General features: G+C 43.8%; 1 protein-coding gene across 7 annotated transcripts in view; it reads right to left on the bottom strand.

The window, feature by feature from the left end:
* Positions 1–18988, bottom strand: part of GOLGA4 (golgin A4) — a 126134-nt gene that overhangs the window by 31216 nt on the left and 75930 nt on the right. For all 7 annotated transcript variants that reach the window (XR_016232945.1, XM_051858951.3, XM_089331340.1 and 4 more), the window contains 4 exons: positions 15006–15184; positions 10700–10831; positions 5790–5945; positions 149–4353 (listed from right to left, as the gene is read on the bottom strand). Coding sequence is in view for 6 of the 7 variants with exons in the window: in XM_051858951.3 (XP_051714911.3) it covers positions 149–4353; positions 5790–5945; positions 10700–10831; positions 15006–15184 (4672 nt within the window). In the remaining variant the exon portion in view is untranslated. The remainder of the gene's footprint in view (positions 1–148; positions 4354–5789; positions 5946–10699; positions 10832–15005; positions 15185–18988) is intronic.

Below are 18988 nucleotides of genomic sequence, written 5' to 3'. Positions count from 1 at the left end.
CTCCTCTGTATTTAACTTACGGATTTATGTCTTACGCTTTGGGTAGGGGAAACTGACCCAACTAGCTTGAAATAACTGTACTAGGCACAAAAAGGAATCTCATGCAGGAGCACTGCCTTAGAAATGGTCATGCTGAAATAAAACTTACTTGATTCTCGCCTCCATTTCCTGTTCGCACTCCTTCTTCAGGATGTCCAATTCTTGCTGATGCTCTCTCCTCAGTGTCCGGAGGTCTTTCTGCAGCCTGATGACCTCCTTGCTCAGCTTCTGCTTCTCGCGCTCTGCCCCGGCTAACTTCAGCTCCAGGTCACTGTGCGGGGCTTCCACGTCACTGGGCGATCTGGGTTGGACCACGTGTGGTTTGGACTTTTGCTCAGCACTTTCACCCAAGGCTGCTGTGGGCGTATTTTTTCCATCCATCTGCTGTTGCGAAACCTGTAATTTCTCATATCTTGAGGTCAACTCTTGCAATTCAACCCTGTGAACTTCCTTCTCTCTCACCAAGCAGGAGTCCAGTTCTTTCACCTTTTGCTCCAAGATCTGACAGGTGAGTTCCTTCTCCTGGAGGGCTTTCTGGACATCGCCAACCACACTGTCCTGGGTCTGCTCTGCCCCCATGTCGTTTTTATCTCCCTCTTCTCCCCCAGGCAGGGACATTATCAAGGGGGATTTCTTGCTTTGTCCCTCCAGTTCTTCCTGAAGATGATTCGCCTGGGCCTGAGCCTCCTGTCTCTCTGCTGCAGCTTGCTCCACCTTTGCCAGGAGCTCCTGGTATTTGCCCTGCATTTCAGAATGAGAAGAGAGTGTCTCTTCTTTTTCCCGCTCGAGCCTCTGCAACAGCTTTTCTTTTTCAGCTAAATCTCTCTGTAAAGCACCGATTTTCTCCTCACATGCCTTCTGCATGCAGCCTTGGGAATCTGCTTCATGCGCAGGGCATGCCGCCACACTGTTTGCTGATATGGGTAAAACTGATGTTTCTGATTGCGGTGGACTTTCCACTGACTTAAGTTTTTCTTCCAAGAAGTGAACTTCCCTCTCTCTTTCCTGCAATTTTGTACTCAGCTCACACAAATGGCTTTCTGTGTCTTTTTTATATTGCTGTTCTTTCTCTTCCATTTGAGATAACAACTGCTTCTTGATGGCAGCGATTTTCTGCTCCGCTTTCTTCTTCAGTTCTGCTAATTTTGCAGCACTTTCCAACTCCAGTCTATCTTCCAAAGCCTTTAGCGCCTCCTCTTTGCTCTTCATACTTGAATTCACCTCTTCCAATTCTTTCTTCTTAGTTTCAAGTTCAGCTTCCATGAAAGATACTTGCTTTTCAAAATTTAAAATTTTTTCTTCAGCTTCTTTAACCCTATTGTCCTTTTCTTCTCCCATCTCCTTAAAGTGCTGAAGTTTCTGGACCAGTTCTTTCTGTTCGATATCCTTTTGTTGATTATGATTTTTAAGAATTTCATTTAAGGACTCAATTTCCACTGTTCTCTGAGTAACCAGGTCCTGTAATTCCACAATTCTTGCTGTCTGATTCCTTACCTTGGTCTCTAAGTCACACTCCTTCCTCTCCATCTTGGTCTTCTTCTCTTCCATCTCACCCTTTAAACCTTCCAACCTCTCAGTCTGCTGGCCCAGGTCTTCCTTCAGCGCCTGTATCTGCTCATCCTTTTCCCCAGCTTCCTTTGCTTTCCGCTCAAGCTGCCCCTGCAGCTCTCCAATAGTATTCTGGTACTGCGCGTACCTCGACTGTGCTTCCTTCTTCCACTCTGAGAGCCTGCTGGTCGAGCAGTCTGCCTGCTCCAGGGCGGAAGCCTTCTCCCTACTCAAGGCACTGACTTTCAAAGACAAGTCCTGCACCTGCTGCAGCAGTCCGCGCTGCTGCTCCTCGTGCTGCCGACTGAGGGACGAGAGGGCCGCCTCCTTTTCAGTCAGACTGGCACTCAGCTGAGCGCTCACGTCAGCCAGCTGTTTGCTAAGACTGCTGACCTCGGCCTTCTTCTCTTTCAGCTCCTCCTTCATCAGGGTGACAGCGTTCATGTTCTCAGACAGCTCCTTCCTCAGCTGGGTGATGCAGGACTCCTTCTCTGAGGCGGCCTGCTGCTGACTGCCCCCTTCCTTCTGCAAGGCCTCTTTCTCTGCCACGAGACCTTCAATGTCAGCCTCCATGCTCTTAATTTGATTTTCTTTTTCTTCTAACTGATGGGTAGCTTGCTGAAAAGAACTATTCAGCGTGTTCTGCTCATCTGTTAGCTGCCTAAGTTGTGCTTCCAGTTGAGAAACTTGGCGAGTTTTAACTGACAGTGCCTCCTTAACTTTAGTCGTGTGGTGCTGACAATGGGAAAGCCTAGAGAGGATGGCGTTGGTTTTACTACGGCTGAGGTTGACCAGCTCACTTGTTTTCGTTTCTAATAAGGCTTCCATTTCCCTACAGTACCCACCTAGCTGAGCTGCTACTTCCTCAGACAGTTTTCTGAATTCCAGGCTTTTGTCTTCTAGGCTTTTCTTACTTCTTTCATGGGAAGACTGCAGGCGCTGGAGCTCCGCATCTGCTGCTTCCAATCTGTGGGTCAGTTCTGCCACCTTGAGCTCATCTTTCTCTGCCAGCGTCTTCAGCTCAGCCAGCTGGTCTTGAAGGAAAGCATTTTCCTTCTGCGAATGCTTCCAGTCGGCCTCCAGCGTTTCAAGCTGTGCTGTCAGTGTAGTTTCTTGACGCGTGAGAGAACTGACGTGAACAGACTTCTCCTTTAGCTGCTCCTGTAACTCACGCAACGCGGTCTCCTGCTTCACACCCTCTTCCTTCCGCCACGTCAGCTCCCTGCTCATCTCCTCTTTCTCACATGCAGCCAGGAGTATCTTCTGTCTCAGCTGCTCCGCCTCGTGCTCTTTGCCCTGCAGCTGACTCTCGTGCTTCTCCTGAAGTTGCTCGGCTTGCCGATGAAGCTTCTGCTCCCAGACTGACCTGACATCATCGAGTTCTCGCCGGTGCGCCTCGGCGAGACTTTCTATTTGCTCCTTTTGGTTTGCTTCCAGTCTTGACACTGCGTCGTCGATTCCCGCTGAGCTGGCCTGCGCCATTTCCAGCATTTTGGCATTGAACTGCTTTTCCTTCTGACTGAGCTCCAGAGCTGTGTTCTCAAGCTCCTTTTTAAGTTTGGCTTCCTGATCTAACAGCTTCTTCTTCAGAGTTTCCTGCATCTCTTTGGCCTTCTGCTTAATTTTTTCCATCTTTTTTTCTTGATTTTTAAATTTAGTTTCGTATTCCTGTTGCAGAAGACTGATACTGTCCTCCTTGGCTGACAATTTCTGTTTGAGTACCTCAATTTCTTTGCTCTGTCCTTCTCTCATTTGTAAAATTGTATTTTCCTTTTCCATCAAGGTTTGCTTTGTCTGCTCCTGCTCCATGTTACTGTCTTTAAGCTGGCGCTCATAGTGTTGGGTCAAAGAGTTAACTTTCTGCTCCATTTCACTGTTCTGCTCTTTAAGTTGCTGCATTAAGTCCTGCACCTGGATTTTGTGAGTACCCAACTCAGTACAAATCTCTTTCTTCTGTGTTTCAACTTCAGCTACCTGTTTGGTAAGAAGATCTTTTTCTGTTTCCAAATCCAACAACTTCTGCTGCAGCTGCGCCACCTGCTCTTCACGAGCCGTGGCCCGCTCCCGGGCGGCACTCTGGTGCTTGGCGGATGCCTGCTGCGCCTCCTCTTCAGACCTTTTGATATCTGCCTCTAGGTCTGCTACCCGAGCCTGGTGCTCCCTCAAATGCTTGTCCTTTTCCTCCAAGAGAAGCCCGAGCTGATTGATTTGATCTTTTAATGCCTTTTCCGTTCTCTGCATCGATACCTCTTGTTCTTTAATGATACTGTCAACCTGCTGCTGGTGGTGACTTCTCTGCTCACTGAGCTTGGCTTCTAATTCCTGCTTCATCCCGTCGGCGTGAGCCTTGAGAGCAGAGAGCTGCTCTTCCAGCGTGTGACGGGCCTTCCAGACTTCTGAGAGCTCCGAGGATAAGGCCTCCAGTTCCGTCTGCTTCGCCTCCAGCTTCTCCTTCACCTCCTCTATGCGAGCCTGGCAGCGAGCCTGCTCCCCCTGCAGCAGCGCGGCTCTCTCCTGCTCACACTCCCCTCTGAGCTGCGCCACCTCAGCCCGATGCTCCTGCTGCAACGCATGGAGTCTTTCAGTCCACAGCTCCTCCTGCCGATGCTGCAGGCTTTCTAACTCTGTCTTGTGGTTTTCAACCATGACTGTAAGTTCTTTATTGTGCTTATTTTTTTCAGCTTCCAAATTAACAGCCAAATCTTCTGACTGACTCTTGCTTTCTTGTAAGCTTTTTTCCAAAGCACTTTCCAATTCAAGAATCCTCTGTTAATGAAAAGTTGTAGTTTTATTAAAGTGCATACTTGTTCACCAGCAATAACATAAAACATGATGTCTACCACCTAAAGATTAAAATGTAAATAACTTTATCTAAATGACTTTACATACCATATGAAACTCAAGAAAGAAGAAAGAATCTGTGCCCAAATAGTGAAGAAATCTAAGAAAATATTATATTTTTAATACAAATCATAATTCCAGGTAATTCTTGTTTGGCTAACCATTTAATCTGCCTGTATTTTCGAGAATATTCTACCTGGATAGTAAAAAAATAATTAAATAGAAAATAAATAAGTTAAAATTAAATAAAAAAGAGTAACTTTTGGAAGGAAAATGGACTATTTTCTACATTTTTATTTTAAGCCCTACAATTATAGTTTATTTTCATAATTTAATTTTGCAAGAAAAATATCCAATTTTTGCACCCTCAAAATCATGATTTACAGGGTGATTTTTTTTTTTTTTTCAAAAAAAGAAAGGATTCATACAAATTTTACCAAAGAGTCTATTCTTTCAGGAAAATATGAATCTTGACTCTGAAGGAAAAAAGAGCAAATTAAGGTGAAGTCACAGAACGTCAGAGCTGCAAAGGTTCTAAGGGCTTTACCAGTCCATTTCTTCATGTGACGGTGAGGAAATTAAGGTACAATTAATTTTACCTCCTAGGTACCCATTTCACTCCACCATGCCACCTTTTCTAAATGCTGGGAATGGGAAAATAAAGCACAGTTTTAGAGCTATGGGCAAGATGTGCAACTGTTTCACTGCCTAAATCATCAGAGTAAGAAGTCCAAAAAGTCTAAACAGCAGTCAGTTTTCCAAACAGGCAAAACATGTCAAATATTGCTAAAGGAAGGGCCAAAGGGCCTTAAAAATGTGCACAATGAGACATATTTACAAATATGTTCATTAAACTATACTCAGGGACCACCATCATGGTTTAGGGGATGAAGCCACTGCTTGTGATGCCGGCACCCCTTATGGACACCAGTTCAAGTCCCGGCTGCTCCACTTCCAATCCTGCTACCTGCTACTGCGCCTGGGAAAGAAACAGAAGATGGCCCAAGTACTTGGGCCCCTGAACCCACGTGGGACACTGGAAGATGCCCTGGTTCCTGGCTTCAGCCTGGCCTCACCCTGGCTGTTACTGCCATTTGAGGAGTGAACCAGCATTTTGAAGATCTTTCCCCACCCCTGCCACTCCCTCTCTCTCTCTGCCTTTCAAATAAACAAATCTTAAAAAAAAAAAAAGAAAAAAAGAAAAAAAGACTGTACTGAGAATGGGAAAACTGGGGAAAACTTAAACAGAAAAGCGGGCATTAGTATAACTCAACTGTGATACAAGCAGAGAATGGATTATGACCAGGACATGGCAAGAGATGAGTTTCACGGCTCTGGGCCTGAACACTACTGAAACTTACAGTTCTGTAAGTCTCCGCTTCCTGCTGCAGGTCCCGAAGTTTATTTTCACTCTCTGTGAGGATTGCTTTTTTCTGCAACTCTAACTCTTCCAGGGCCAAAGATTCTTGCTGTTCTTTCTCTTGGGTAATTCTCAAATATTCTAAATGACTCTTTTCCTGTGCCAAAAACAATCAATAGTACCATCTCAGACGCCCATCAATCTTTAGCACTCCTGCAGCACCTCCATGGGGATCACTCCTTTCATTTGATCTGCACCCAGTTCCCCAGAGTAGGCAACATCTTTACCTTTCTCCTCCCACACTCCACTCTGCAGAAACAGGGCCCTTTGGCTCTTCCAGTGTGGTGGCTCAAGTTCTGCAACAATTACTAATGACATGGAAGGTTTTGTTCCAGCAATCCCTTGTGTCTGCTATTTTTCCAATAGTTAATATGTGAGCCAAAGTAACAATGAATGCAGGGCTGGCACTGTGGCATAGCGGATAAAGCTGCCACCTGCAGTGCCAGCATCCCATATGGGTGCCAGTTTGAATCCTGGCTGCCCAGCTTCTAATCCAGCTCCCTGCTAATGCATCACAGAAAGCAGCAGCAGATGGCCCAAGCACTTGGGCCCCTGCCACCCTCGTGGGAGACCTGGCTGGAGTTCCTGGCTCCTGGCTTTGATCTGCGCCAGCCTTTGCCATTGTGGCCATTTCTGGAGTGAACCAGCAGATGGAACATCTCTCTCTCTCTCTCTATCTCTCCCTCCCTCCCTTGCCCTCTCTGTAACTCTGACCTTCAAATAAATAAATAAATCTTTAAAACAAACAACAATGGATGTGGTAAGTCATACAACTGTCATTACCTCTTCTTCGCAGAGTTTGGTGTTTCAACTCTAGATTTAGAAACTAGGTATTGAATGTATATAATTCATAAGCAATACTTCACTACACCGAGGAACCCCACATGCCAACAGCAAATCAGAATCAGAAGACTACTTGTGAACATAAAGAAAAGATCAAGGAAATCCCTAGAAACTAAGCCTACAAAATAATCCTCTCAGATGATCTGGGCTGCTTCCCCATCAGTCCTGAAACGCCGCTCTGACTCTCCTTACTACAGATCAGTATGCATACCCAACGCGCTTCCTATTTCGAGAAGAGGAGTTCTAAAGAGCACTTTCAGCATTAACACATAACTGTAAACGTCTTCCTGAACTCCTAGTAAGAAAAGTACACATATCTATGTATACCTTTTGCTTACGGTTCATATTGCCAAAGCAATATTTTCAGTTCACAATACTCTGGTGAAGCACACTCCTTTAAATAATAATTCTGTACAATGTTAAGGGTAGATCAATAAGAAAATAATTTCTACAATACAACACTGATTTTAAAATATTTTAAATATACTATATTTTTATATAAACCATATTTTAAATTAACCTCTATAGACCCATAAAAATAAAAGAGAAAATTTTAATTCTCTGTTGAATTAGGAAGGGGCTAGTTGTGTGTGTGTGTGTGTGTGTGTGTGTACATGTGCTCTCTATTTATAATATATCTGATTTTTAATTTTTTTATTTTTTACTTTTTAATTTTTTTGACAGGCAGAGTGGACAGTGAGAGAGAGAGACAGAGAGAAAGGTCTTCCTTTGCCATTGGTTCACCCCCCAGTGGCTGCTGCGGCCAGCGCGCTGCAGCCAGCGTACTGCGCTGATCCGATGGCAGGAGCCAGGTGCTTCTCCTGGTCTCCCATGGGGTGCAGGGCCCAAGCACTTGGGCCATCCTCCACTGCACTCCCTGGCCACAGCAGAGAGCTGGCCTGGAAGAGGGGCAACCGGGACAAAATCCAGCACCCCGAGCAGGACTAGAACCCAGTGTGCTGGCGCCGCAAGGCGGAGGATTTGCCTAGTGAGCTGCGGCGCCGGCCAGAATATATCTGATTTTTAAGGTCAATATTGAAGGCTCAGTGCCCCCAAAAGCCAATTACCTCAGCATGAAATCCTTGAAGGTATTAAAATTGGACATTTAAATGTCTTCCTGGCTTCATTTAAGTTACACTTTGCTAATTTCCATGCTCCTATTCCATCATAGTTTAAATGTTCTTGTAAACTGCTTTAATTCCTTTCCAGACGACAAAGGGGGAATATAAATATGTGCCCATACATGTGTAAACTTCATGACCACAGACTAATATGCCCTCAGCCAAATGTACTATAAACCCATGTGTCCATCTGCCGCCAGAGCAGATGAGAATATTTGCTAACTCTTCCAAGAATCACTGCTCCTGGAAATTCTCAGAGCTCCAAATCCAATGAAAAATGGAAAAATAACATATGAAAGATTAAAACTTAAAATACAATTTCTTATCTTTTGGCACTAAAGTATTTTAAAACTGCACACATATTATTACCTTATAAATAACTTCATATAAAAACAAACTATATTTCTGGCATTAACACTTTTATGGTGACTTATCTAGAAGGCTTTCCCAATTGAAGAAAAATACTTTTGACTTTTTATTTGCTATCACTGTTCTATTTATCTGTATTTCATATATACAATTTTAAATCCGTAACGATATTTCCCACCCTTCCTCCCTCCCTCCTCCTTCCTTTTTAAAAAAAATTTTTGCAATAACAAAAAGTCACAGGCTTAATCTTACACTAAATAAACAATTCAACAAGTAGAAAGTAGAAAGACCACTGTTCCTCAGGAGGATAGACAAGGGATAAACGATTATCAAGAGGCCGGAACTCTGGCACAGTAGGCTAAGCTTCTGCCAGTGGCACTGGCATCCCACATGGGCACCGGTTCTACAAGAGGCCGGAACTCTGGCACAGTAGGCTAAGCTTCTGCCAGTGGCACTGGCATCCCACATGGGCACCGGTTCTAGTCCCGGCTGCTCCTCTTCCAATCCAGCTCTCTGCTACGGCCTGGGAAAGCAGAAGATGGCCCGCACAAGTACTTGGGCCCCTGCACCTGCGTGGGAGACCCGGAAGAAGCTTGGGGCTTCACATTGGCCCATTTTGGCCACTGTGGCCATCTGGGGAGTGAACCAGTGAGCGGAAGGCCTTCTTCTCTGTCTCTTCCTCTTTCTGTAACTCTAGCTCTCAAAAAATAAGTAAATAAAATAAAATAGAATCTCAACATGTCAATTTCACTTTTTTTTGTACTCTATATATTAGCTAGCACAAATCAAAGAAAACATATGCTATTTCTCTTTTTGGGTCTGGTTTATTTCACTAAGCATAATGGTCTCCAGTTGCAACCATTCTGCAAAAGACAGGACTTCATTCATTTTTATGTTTTTTTTTATATAGTATATATATACCACATTTTCTTTATCCATTCATCAGATGGTGGACATCTGGACTGATTCCATAGTTTAGCTATTGTGAACTGAGCTGCTATAAACACGGAAATACAGATAAGTTTAATATGCTGATTTCATTTCCTTTAGTTAAATTCTCAGGAGTAGGAGGGCTGGGTCACTTTTCAGATTTCTGGGGAATCTCCATACTGTCTTCCATAATGGTTGCACTAGTTGACATTATCACCAACACTGTGTTAGGGTGACTTTTTCCCACATTCTTGCATGCATTTGTTATTTTTTAATTTCTGGATGGCATCCATCCTAACTGGTTTTTATCTGCATTTCCCTGATGGCTACTGATACTGAGGTACTTTGTACTTGTTGATTTCTTTTTCTTGTCTAATGGCTGTGGCTAAAACTTCAAAATTATATTGAGGGGACAGCACTGTGGTGTAGAAGGCTAAGCCTCCGGCTGCAGCGCCAGCATCCCATATGGGAGCCAGTTCTAGTACTGGCTGCTCCACTTCCCATCCAGTTCCCTCTAATATGCCTAGGAAAACAGAAGATGGCGCAAGTCCTTAGGCCCCTATACCCACATGGGAGCCCGGAAGAAGCTCCTGGCTCCTGGCCTAGCCCTGGCCATTGCATACATTTGGGGGGTAAACCAGTGGATGGAAGATCTCTCCCTCTCTCTCTCTCTCTCTCCTTCTTCTTCTATTTCAGTCTTTCAAATAATTTAATAAATCTTAAAAAAAAAAAAAAAAAAGAACTACATTGAATAGTAATGGTGACAGTGGACATCCCTTTCTGGTTCCAGATCTTAGTGGAAAATGCTTCCAGCTTTTCCCCATTCAATATATGCTGGCTGTGGATTTGTCATATACTGCCTTGATTGTGTTGAGGAATGTTCCTTCAGGTTTTTATCATAAAAGGATGTTGCATTTTATCAAATGCTTTCTCTACTTCTTTTGAGATAACCACATGGTTTTTATTCTTCAATTTGTTAACGTGATGTATCACATTATTGCTTTGTGTATGATATATCACATTATTGGTTTGTGTATGTTAAACCACCCTTGCATCCCTGGAATGAACCCCACTTATACTATTTCAACAAATCTTTCATCAAAAATGAACCTTTGCTTTTATGGCTATTGTTTTCATTAATTCAGACAGCTTTTTAAATATCACATTATTTTTTAAACATTCTAAGGATAGAAAATTAGTACCGAAATTATTCTACTTATAGTAAAGATTATGCAGTCATTTTCAGGTTTTTCCTCTTTAAAATGCACTTCAAATCAAACTTTCTGAGCTTTGAGCTCTGAGTGTATTCAGTCAGGTGAATGTTTAGTTTTGTGAATTATTCTTTATTCTTTTGTCAATAAACCTGTCTTCTCCTTACTGCCAAGTTGGAAGGCACATTCACATCAGCAAATAAACAGACTGATAAAAGCTTGTTACATCAGTAAACTTAATTTTCACACAAAACTAAACTAAAATCGCACCTACAGGCCAAAGCTTCCACAGTTTCATGTCAAGCTGGGAGGCAAGGCTGCGGGACCACTTCCTAACTCTGTGAAGCTGACTGTAACAAGAACAAACAGGTACTCACAAGAGCCACCTTCATTTGCTCCTGAAATTCCCTTTCTCGGGACTCGAGCTTCTTGGTCAGTTCCTCCTGCTTGCTGGCCAGCTCCTTCTCATGGAGCGTCTGCAGTTGAGCAATTTGTTCTTCTGAGGACTTCTGGAAATCGGCGAGAGAGATAACAGTGAAAACACCCAGGATACAATGTGTAACTCCACAAATGAATCTCATTCACGCTAGCAACCCGAAAGGAAAACATCTCACATATATCTTTTTTTTTTTTTTTTAATTTTTTATTTTTTGACAGGCAGAGTGGACAGTGAGAGAGAGACAGAGAGAAAGGTCTTCCTTTGCCGTTGGGTCACCCTCCAATGGCCGCTGCGGCCGGCGCACCGCGCTGATCCGATGGCAGGAGCCAGGTGCTTCTCCTGGTCTCCCATGCAGGTGCAGGGCACAAGCACTTGGGCCATCCTCCACTGCACTCCCTGGGCCACAGCAGAGAGCTGGCCTGGAAGAGGGGCAACCGGGACAGACAGAATCCGGCGCCCTGACCGGGACTAGAACCCGGTGTGCCGGCGCCGCAAGGCAGAGGATTAGCCCAGTGAGCCGTGGCGCCGGCTATGTCACATATATCAAAAGTCACCAAAGTCATGATAATTATTTTTTGACAGGCAGAGTTAGACAGTGAGTAGACAGTGAGCAAGAGAGACAGAAAGAAAGGTCTTCCTTCCATTGGTTCACCCCTCAAATGGCCGCTACAGCTGGCGTACTGCGCCAATCCGAAGCCAGGAGCCAGCTGCTTCCTCCTGGTCTCCCATGCAGGTGCAGGGCCCAAGGACCTGGGCCATCCTCCACTGCCTTCCCGAGCCATAGCAGAGAGCTGGACTGGAAGAGGAGCAACCGGGACAGAACCCGGCACCCCAACCAGGACTAGATCCTGGGGTGCCAGCCCCGCCTGCCAGCCCTGCAGGCGGAGGATTAGCCTAGTGAGCCGCGGGGCCGGCCAATGATAGTTAAATGAAAAAACTTAGCCTAAGGCAAGAGTGTTGCTGCTGCAGGACAGTCCAACAGGGCAACAGCTCCACTTCCACCTCCAGCGGGGATGTGCCACACCAGTCAGGATGAGGAAGCATGAGGGTCAAGGCCCAGGATGCTCTCCGAGAGGGCCCTTCACTGCGGTCAAGCTATGCCTACTTCCAGGCATGCACTAGCTAAAGATCTTATAAAATGCCAAATCTCCCCACAGAAGTCTAAAAAGTTAATATAACCAAATAAAACTACCAATAGAATGGGAAGCGGCTCACGAGGCAGAATGAATGCACAAGAGCCTATAAACTGGACCGGCATTTGCTACAACAGTCGAGGTGCCACCTGGGACACCCACATCCCTGTTGCAGTGCCTGGGCTTCAGTCCCAACTCCACTTCTGAACCAGCTTCCTGCTAGTGCACACCTGCCAAGGCAGCAGTTCATGGCTCAAACGCTGTCGCTGCTACCTGTATGAGAGACCCCGAGCAAATGCCCAGCTCCTGGCTTCAGCCAGGCCCTGCTCCGGTTGTTGCAGGCATCTGGAGAGTAAACCAGTGGATGGGAGATCTCAATATCTCGCTCATAAATTTATAAATAAACTAATTAAAACAAATAGCCAACAAACAGCAGAACATGTTATAAAACCAGGGTAAACATAAAAGTGCAATAGCAGCACATGGACAGGTAAAGCAGTGAAAAGGCACAGAGAATCCATAAAAAAGAGCCATACTCAATATTTTATTAACTTGGTATACAATGAAGATAATATGAAGCTGGACTATTAACAGTAACTGAAGACATTACTTTGTAGTTATCTTTAACATTTAAGCTAGATCTCTATCTCACTCCTTAAACAAATTTGAGTTGGGTCAGAGATGCAAGCATAAAAAAAAAAGAGGACAAAAGTGACAGAAGATAAAACAGAAATTTTGCTAAATTCAGAATTGAGCATATATTTTTAAGCAGAACAAAAATCCAAATGCCATTTTAAGGAAAAAGCTAATAAATTCAATTATTGGGGAAAGAAAAATTTTCTGCACAAAAACAAAACAAGAAAGTCAGCAAGTAATAAACTGAAACACTGATGTGGATGAAGTCACCTTATATTCAAAACACTTACGTTCACAATACAAAGAGCTAATATAAACCAGTAAGAAAAAAATCAACAGACCCAAAGAAAAATGAGTGAAGGATTTAACCAGGCAACTCAAGGAGAAAAACCAGACTCTTTTAAACATATAAAAATGTTTATCATATTGGTAAAAATCATGAACAGAACTACATTTATATCATTTTTAACACATGTGGTTGAAAAGATAAAAAAGTTAAAGAACACCATCTTCATGAGGTGGAAACATATTCTAATACACTGCTTGTGAGAATATAAATCATCCTGTGTAAAGCTTGTAGCAACCAAGCAATGATTAAAATACACATAATCTTTGCCTAAGTCGTATTCTACTCCTATTCTAAAAAAAAAATTCTGTGAGAAAGTATGAAACAGGACATTCACAATTTGTAGTAGCAAAAACTGAAAATCTAAATATCCCCCACTAGAAGACTCATGAAGTTACAGGACAGTCCACAATGAGAGCCTGGCAGCCATTAGAACACAAATGGGGCATCATCCTCAATGGTCAAACAGCAACAGATGAACAAGTCTCCTAGACAGATGGAACAGAAAAGCAAATACCCAGCGGTACATCTAACATGCTATCCTGTGTGTTAAAAAAGATTAAAGAGGAGATTATCAACAAAAAAGAGAAATTACATACAGAGACTATGAGAAATACATAAAAAAAGAACACAGTGATTTTTCTTTGGAAAAAATAAGGGACTAAAATAGAGGTAAATCTTTTCAACTGTTCTTTTTTAATCTTTTGATTATAATGCTATATGTCCATATTATTACCTTTCAAAATAATTCATTAGCTATTTTTAAGTTCTATGGTGACATTTATTACATCACCTGACAAATTATTTTTAAAATTAAGACAGAGGCATTTATAGCTAAGGCCTTGTTTATCCAATAAGTGGTCACAAATAATTTCTACCTAATGTGAAAATTGTAATTGTTTAATACTTTTGCAGAGGGAAGAAAATGTATGAGAAGGGTGTAATTTACTTCCCTCTATCTACGTGTGGAATATAATTACTCACAGGATACCTGCGATACCCTCGTTAAGTCAAAACACAGAAACCTTTGCAGGAGCTTGAGAGTACACACAGCCTCCCAGACTGAGCTGTGAGCAAAGATCAAGAGCACAGTGGGGAGTCAGTAGAGGAGTAAGAAAAAATGGGCAAATGTAAACACAACCAGAGGAAAAACAGGCAAAACACAAGGCAGAGGAAAGGGAGCGAGGAAGGGAGCAGGAGACGGGGAAGAGTTATGATGAGGATGTGTTCACATCCTAAAAACCTGGAAATCCAACTGTGAAAATAAGGTCTATATTGTTAAATGCTTTTTTGTCCACAGAAATAATGTATGTTTTTGTCTTTTATTTTGCTTCATTTTGAGAGGCACAGAGAGCTCCTATCAGCTAGTTCACTCCTGAAATGGCCACAGCAGGCAGAGCAGACGCGGCCAAAGCCAGGGGTTCAGGCGCTCGAGCAGGTCTCTGGTGTGGGGGCAGGGACTGTCCCCACTGACTCCTGGGGTATGCATCAGCAGGAGGCTGGAACCAGGAGCAAGAGGAGGCACTGAAGCCAGGCAACCTGCCATGGGACACGGGCACCGCAACCGGCGCCTTAACAGGCAGACCAAACACCTGCCCTATCTACACTGCATTAGACAGGAATGATGCTTCAAAGGCTTACACAACCTACCCCGGGTCACCTACTCCATATGCCCCTCACGTAGACACTAGACAAGCACCTTCCTGGCTAGGCTCAGAGACGAAATGCTACTGAAGCGGCTGAGCACCACCTTCAAGGAGCCACAGAACAGCTAAGGTGCACCTCGGTTTGTGACACGGCCCACCGAAGAACAAGTGAGGCTTAAAAGGCTCCAGAGAAGTTCCTGAGTATTAACTTCACTTCCTGGAGTGAACCTGTTGCAGGGTCTGGGGAATGAGGCAGCAGAGAGCTCTCTCTGTCTACCCATCTATTTTTGAAATAAAAATAAAAATAAAAAATTTTAAAAATTATTTCATTGCTCTATCAAAGTGCCTTTTTATTATACCTTGAACACCACAAAACTTTCAGCTGAAAACAAATGAACTATTCTTTACAGTAAGATAGGAGAAAAACATCAGACTTAAGTTCCAAAATCACTGTAGCCCACTTCTATCCAGAATGATCCTTACTTTCATTATGTCAACAACCTCCTGCTTCACTCGACTTAATTCCTGCTGAAGACTGATGCGCTCCTCCTCACTTGTTTTCTCGATGGCTTTGATCTGCTCGTCCATTTCTGCCTTCATTTGTCTCCGAGCTTCCTCTGTTTTTTGGGCTGTACTCAAGGCTTTTTCAAGTTCCTCAAAAGCTACAATGAGAAGAGCAGAAAACAAGTATCTCAAGAAATATCATCACTGAGCACACGTGGGTTACATTCAATTTATGCAAACTAAGAGCAGCAGTAGCAGGACAGGTTAAAACACTCATCCCTGCTCTCAGCCGGGAGCTAGTTTTCAGTTATTCAACAAAGCAACAAGAAATGCTTGGTTACTGAAACCAGTCTGTTCACTGAGTACAGTGAGTGCAGTAGATATTAAAACTACTTAGGCTTAAGCTTGGAAGTTTGAAAAAAAAATTAAAATCACTAAAGGTTCTTCACTCCACCCCTATAAATCTATCTATAAATAGCAACTTCAAGAAATGAAGACTTGGCCCCACTTTTGTAGGGTGTAATTCCCAGGGCTTTTTGTTTCTTCCACAGTCCCTTCCAGCTGACTAGACAGAAATGACTGCAGTATGTAGAAAGGCACTATCGGCAAGGACTTCTTGGGTGAAACAAGTTATAATTCAGGCCCTGCGAAAGCAGCCATCTTGGCAAGAATGGTGAGGTCTTCAGAGAGAACAAACAGGTTCCCCACACTCACACAAGACCACACAGAGATGGTGCAGGGCTGGGGAACCTGGGTACCGAAAATAAACGTCTGTTCATGTATCTGTGAACGTCGGTGTGTGTGCGTGTGTGTATATGTGTGTGCTGCATGGCTATGTGCACATATGCAAACTCAAATACACAATATTAGCATAAGTGCACCCTGTGCAATTCTATTGAGATGGTTATCCTAGAGGATCTCCTTTAGGCCTCATAGAAAAGAAGACCACAGGGGCCAGCCAGCGCTGTGGTGCAGTGGGTTAACGCCCTGGCCTGAAGCGCCGGCATCCCATATGGGCACGGGTTCAAGTCTCAGGTGCTCCACTTCTGATCCAGCTCTCTGCTGTGGCCGGGGAAAGCAGTAGAAGATTGGCCCAAGTCCTTGGGCCCCTGCACCCGTGTGGGAGACCGGGAAGAAGCTCATGACTCCTGGCTTCAGATCGGCACAGCTCCGGCCATTGCAGCCATTTGGGGAGTAAAGCAGCAGATGGAAAATCTTTGTCTCTGTCTCTCCCTCTCACTGTCTGTAACTCTACCTCTCAAATAAATAAATCAAAAAAACCTTTTTTAAAAAAAGGGGGGTGGTGTGTGTTAATCCTATGGCCCCATGTCTGGAGCCAGCACTGTGGCACAGTGGGTTAAACCAACAGCTGCAACACCGGTGTCCCTTATAGGAGCCGGTTCGAGTCCCAGCTGCTCAACTTCCAGTCCAGCTCCCTGCTAATGGCCTGGGACAGCAGCAGAGGATGGTTCAAGTACTTGGGCCCCTGTCACCCATGTGGGAGACCTGGATGAAGCTCCTGGCTTCCGCCACGCACAGCCCTGGCCACTGGGGCCATCTGAGGAGTGAGCCAGTCAGTGGAAGATTTCTCTCTCCCCCTCTCTAACTTTGCCTTTCAAATAAATAAATAAATAAATCTTTAAAAAAGAAACATATGTCCAGTGGGGACAATTCATTGACATGTAAACTATTTTCATTTTCAGTGGTATAAGAAATGTAGGAACCTTAACATATGGCATCTCAGGAAAAAAGTCTTTTATTAACAACAGCTCAGACAGACAGAGGCTTAGGCACAGGAATCCCATTCCCACAGACAAGCATCTGCTCCAAAGCACTATTTTATCAGGTACAGAAAAGGCAAGAGGAGGCTGAATGCTGGTAACAATTGGGAAATACAGTAAATTTTGTTCAATATTTTAAAAATAACTTCTTTCAGGCTGATGCTGTGGCGTATTAGGTAAAGCTGATGCCTACAGTGCCAGCATCCCATGTGGGCAGGGGTTCGAGTCCTGGCTGCTCCACTTTCAAACCAGCTCTCTGCTATGGCCTGGGAAAGCATTAGAAGATGGCCTTGGCAGGCGCCGCAGCTCACTAGGCTAATCCTCCGCCTTGCAGCGCCGGCACACCGGGTTCTAGTCCCTGTCGGGGCTCCGGATCCTGTCCTGGTTGCCCTCTTCCAGGCCAGCTCTTTGCTGTGGCCCGGGAGTGCAGTGGAGGATGGCCCAAGTGCTTGGGCCCTGCACCCCATGGGAGACCAGGAGAAGTACCTGGCTCCTGCCATCAGATCAGCGCGGTGCGCTGGCCGCAGTGCACCAGCCGCGGCGGCCATTGGAGGGTGAACCAACGGCAAAGGAAGACCTTTCTCTCTGTCTCTCTCTCTCACTGTCCACTCTGCCTGTCAAAAAAATTAAAAAAAAAAAAAAGAAGATGGCCTAAGTCCCAGCTCTTGGCTTTGGATCGGCTAAGCTCTGGCTGTTGTGGCCACTTGGGAAGTGAACCAGTGGATGGAAGACTTCTCTGTCTCTGTCTCTGCCTCTCTGTAATTCTGCCTTTCAAATAAAATAAATCTTTAAAAAAAAAACTTCTCAGATACAGGAAAAGAAAACCTAATCGATTTATTCATTTTATACACATGAAGTATAAAACTGATGAAATAAGGTCTAAGTGCCAAAGAAATACTAATTAGCTGAAACAACTTTTAATGATTTCTGTTGTAACTTTACTGGCATTTTCCTAATAACACCAACATAACAATTCTTAGACAAGAGTATGTTGGAAAATGAAATTTTTAAAGTAAAATGTTAACTTTGTTCTATCTACATACTCCTATAGAGAAATTCTAGAGTCAAGGAAAAACGGTTGATACTAACAAGCAACTAGTTTCCTCAAGCAAAATCAGTCAGGTGAAGGGATGACTGTGACAGAGCGTGCAGCAGGGGCTCACCGCCGGGAAAGGGGCACGGGGAGAGGGAGGACGGCACCTGTAATGCTCGGATGTCAACTTTTCAATACTATTACTCAGACTGTATCTTAACACTTTTAAGTGTTTCATAGAAATTTCTTAAATCAGGCTCGAGAGAACCTGAAGATACTTGTGAAACTCCTCCTGCAAAACAGAGTTTAAATGAAAAGCTTCTATCAATTAAGCAAAATAAAACAAAACTTTAGACATCAATGTCAAGTGAACTTTGTTTTCATTTTTTAAATTCCAGAATCCAACACAGAATAAAGATAAATGTAAATGCAATGCTTTCCACTTTTCAAGCAACAGAAAAATTCATACCACAGGTTCCTGTTTAGATAGAATTTTCTTACTTTTTCTAACCATACTCAGCAAATGTTAGACCATTCTTCTGTATGATATTCTAACTTCAGTGTTTAATCCACTAAGCTGGTTTAGTTATAGCCCATCACGCAGCAGAAGCAGGACACTCCGGTTTCTGTCATTCTAATCTTTGCTCCCACTTTTCACCGTGTCAGACAACCCAGTAATTTCACATCTACAAAGAGTCCTCTGAAATCTTTTCATTTAACACCTTCATTCAAGTGTAGTAACTGAGGCATCTGATAAACCAACTTAAACGCTAGAACTCTGAGATTGGGTTGAACAAATGATCCTTACCCTCAATTTTTAAAAACTAAGAATGCTAACAATGACCAAGCTCAGTTGAGCTGTAATATTTCTTACTAAACCAGAGTTCTGAATCTATTACTAACGTCTCCTAACTCTCAACACACAGCATGCTCTGTCTCTGACACACACCAAACTCACTGCTGTCATCTCCACCCTGCTTTAAGAAATCACTGAATCTCAAAGTACGTTTTCTGAAAAAAACAACAGAACACACCACACGGGTGCACACACAGAAAGCCTGCAAACCCAGGACGGATCCCACACTGCATCGTTACTGAAACGCTGCCTCTCAGAAGTGCGCCTCCAGCAGTGATGCCAGTCAGTCAGG

Source organism: Oryctolagus cuniculus, chromosome 4, assembly GCF_051225735.1.
Source record: "Oryctolagus cuniculus isolate XC-2025 breed Fujian yellow rabbit chromosome 4, ASM5122573v1, whole genome shotgun sequence".
In the NCBI taxonomy this organism is placed as follows: Eukaryota; Metazoa; Chordata; class Mammalia; order Lagomorpha; family Leporidae; genus Oryctolagus; species Oryctolagus cuniculus.
The sequence above is the reverse complement of the archived record's forward strand: the minus strand, read 5'-3'. Positions and strand labels throughout refer to the sequence as shown.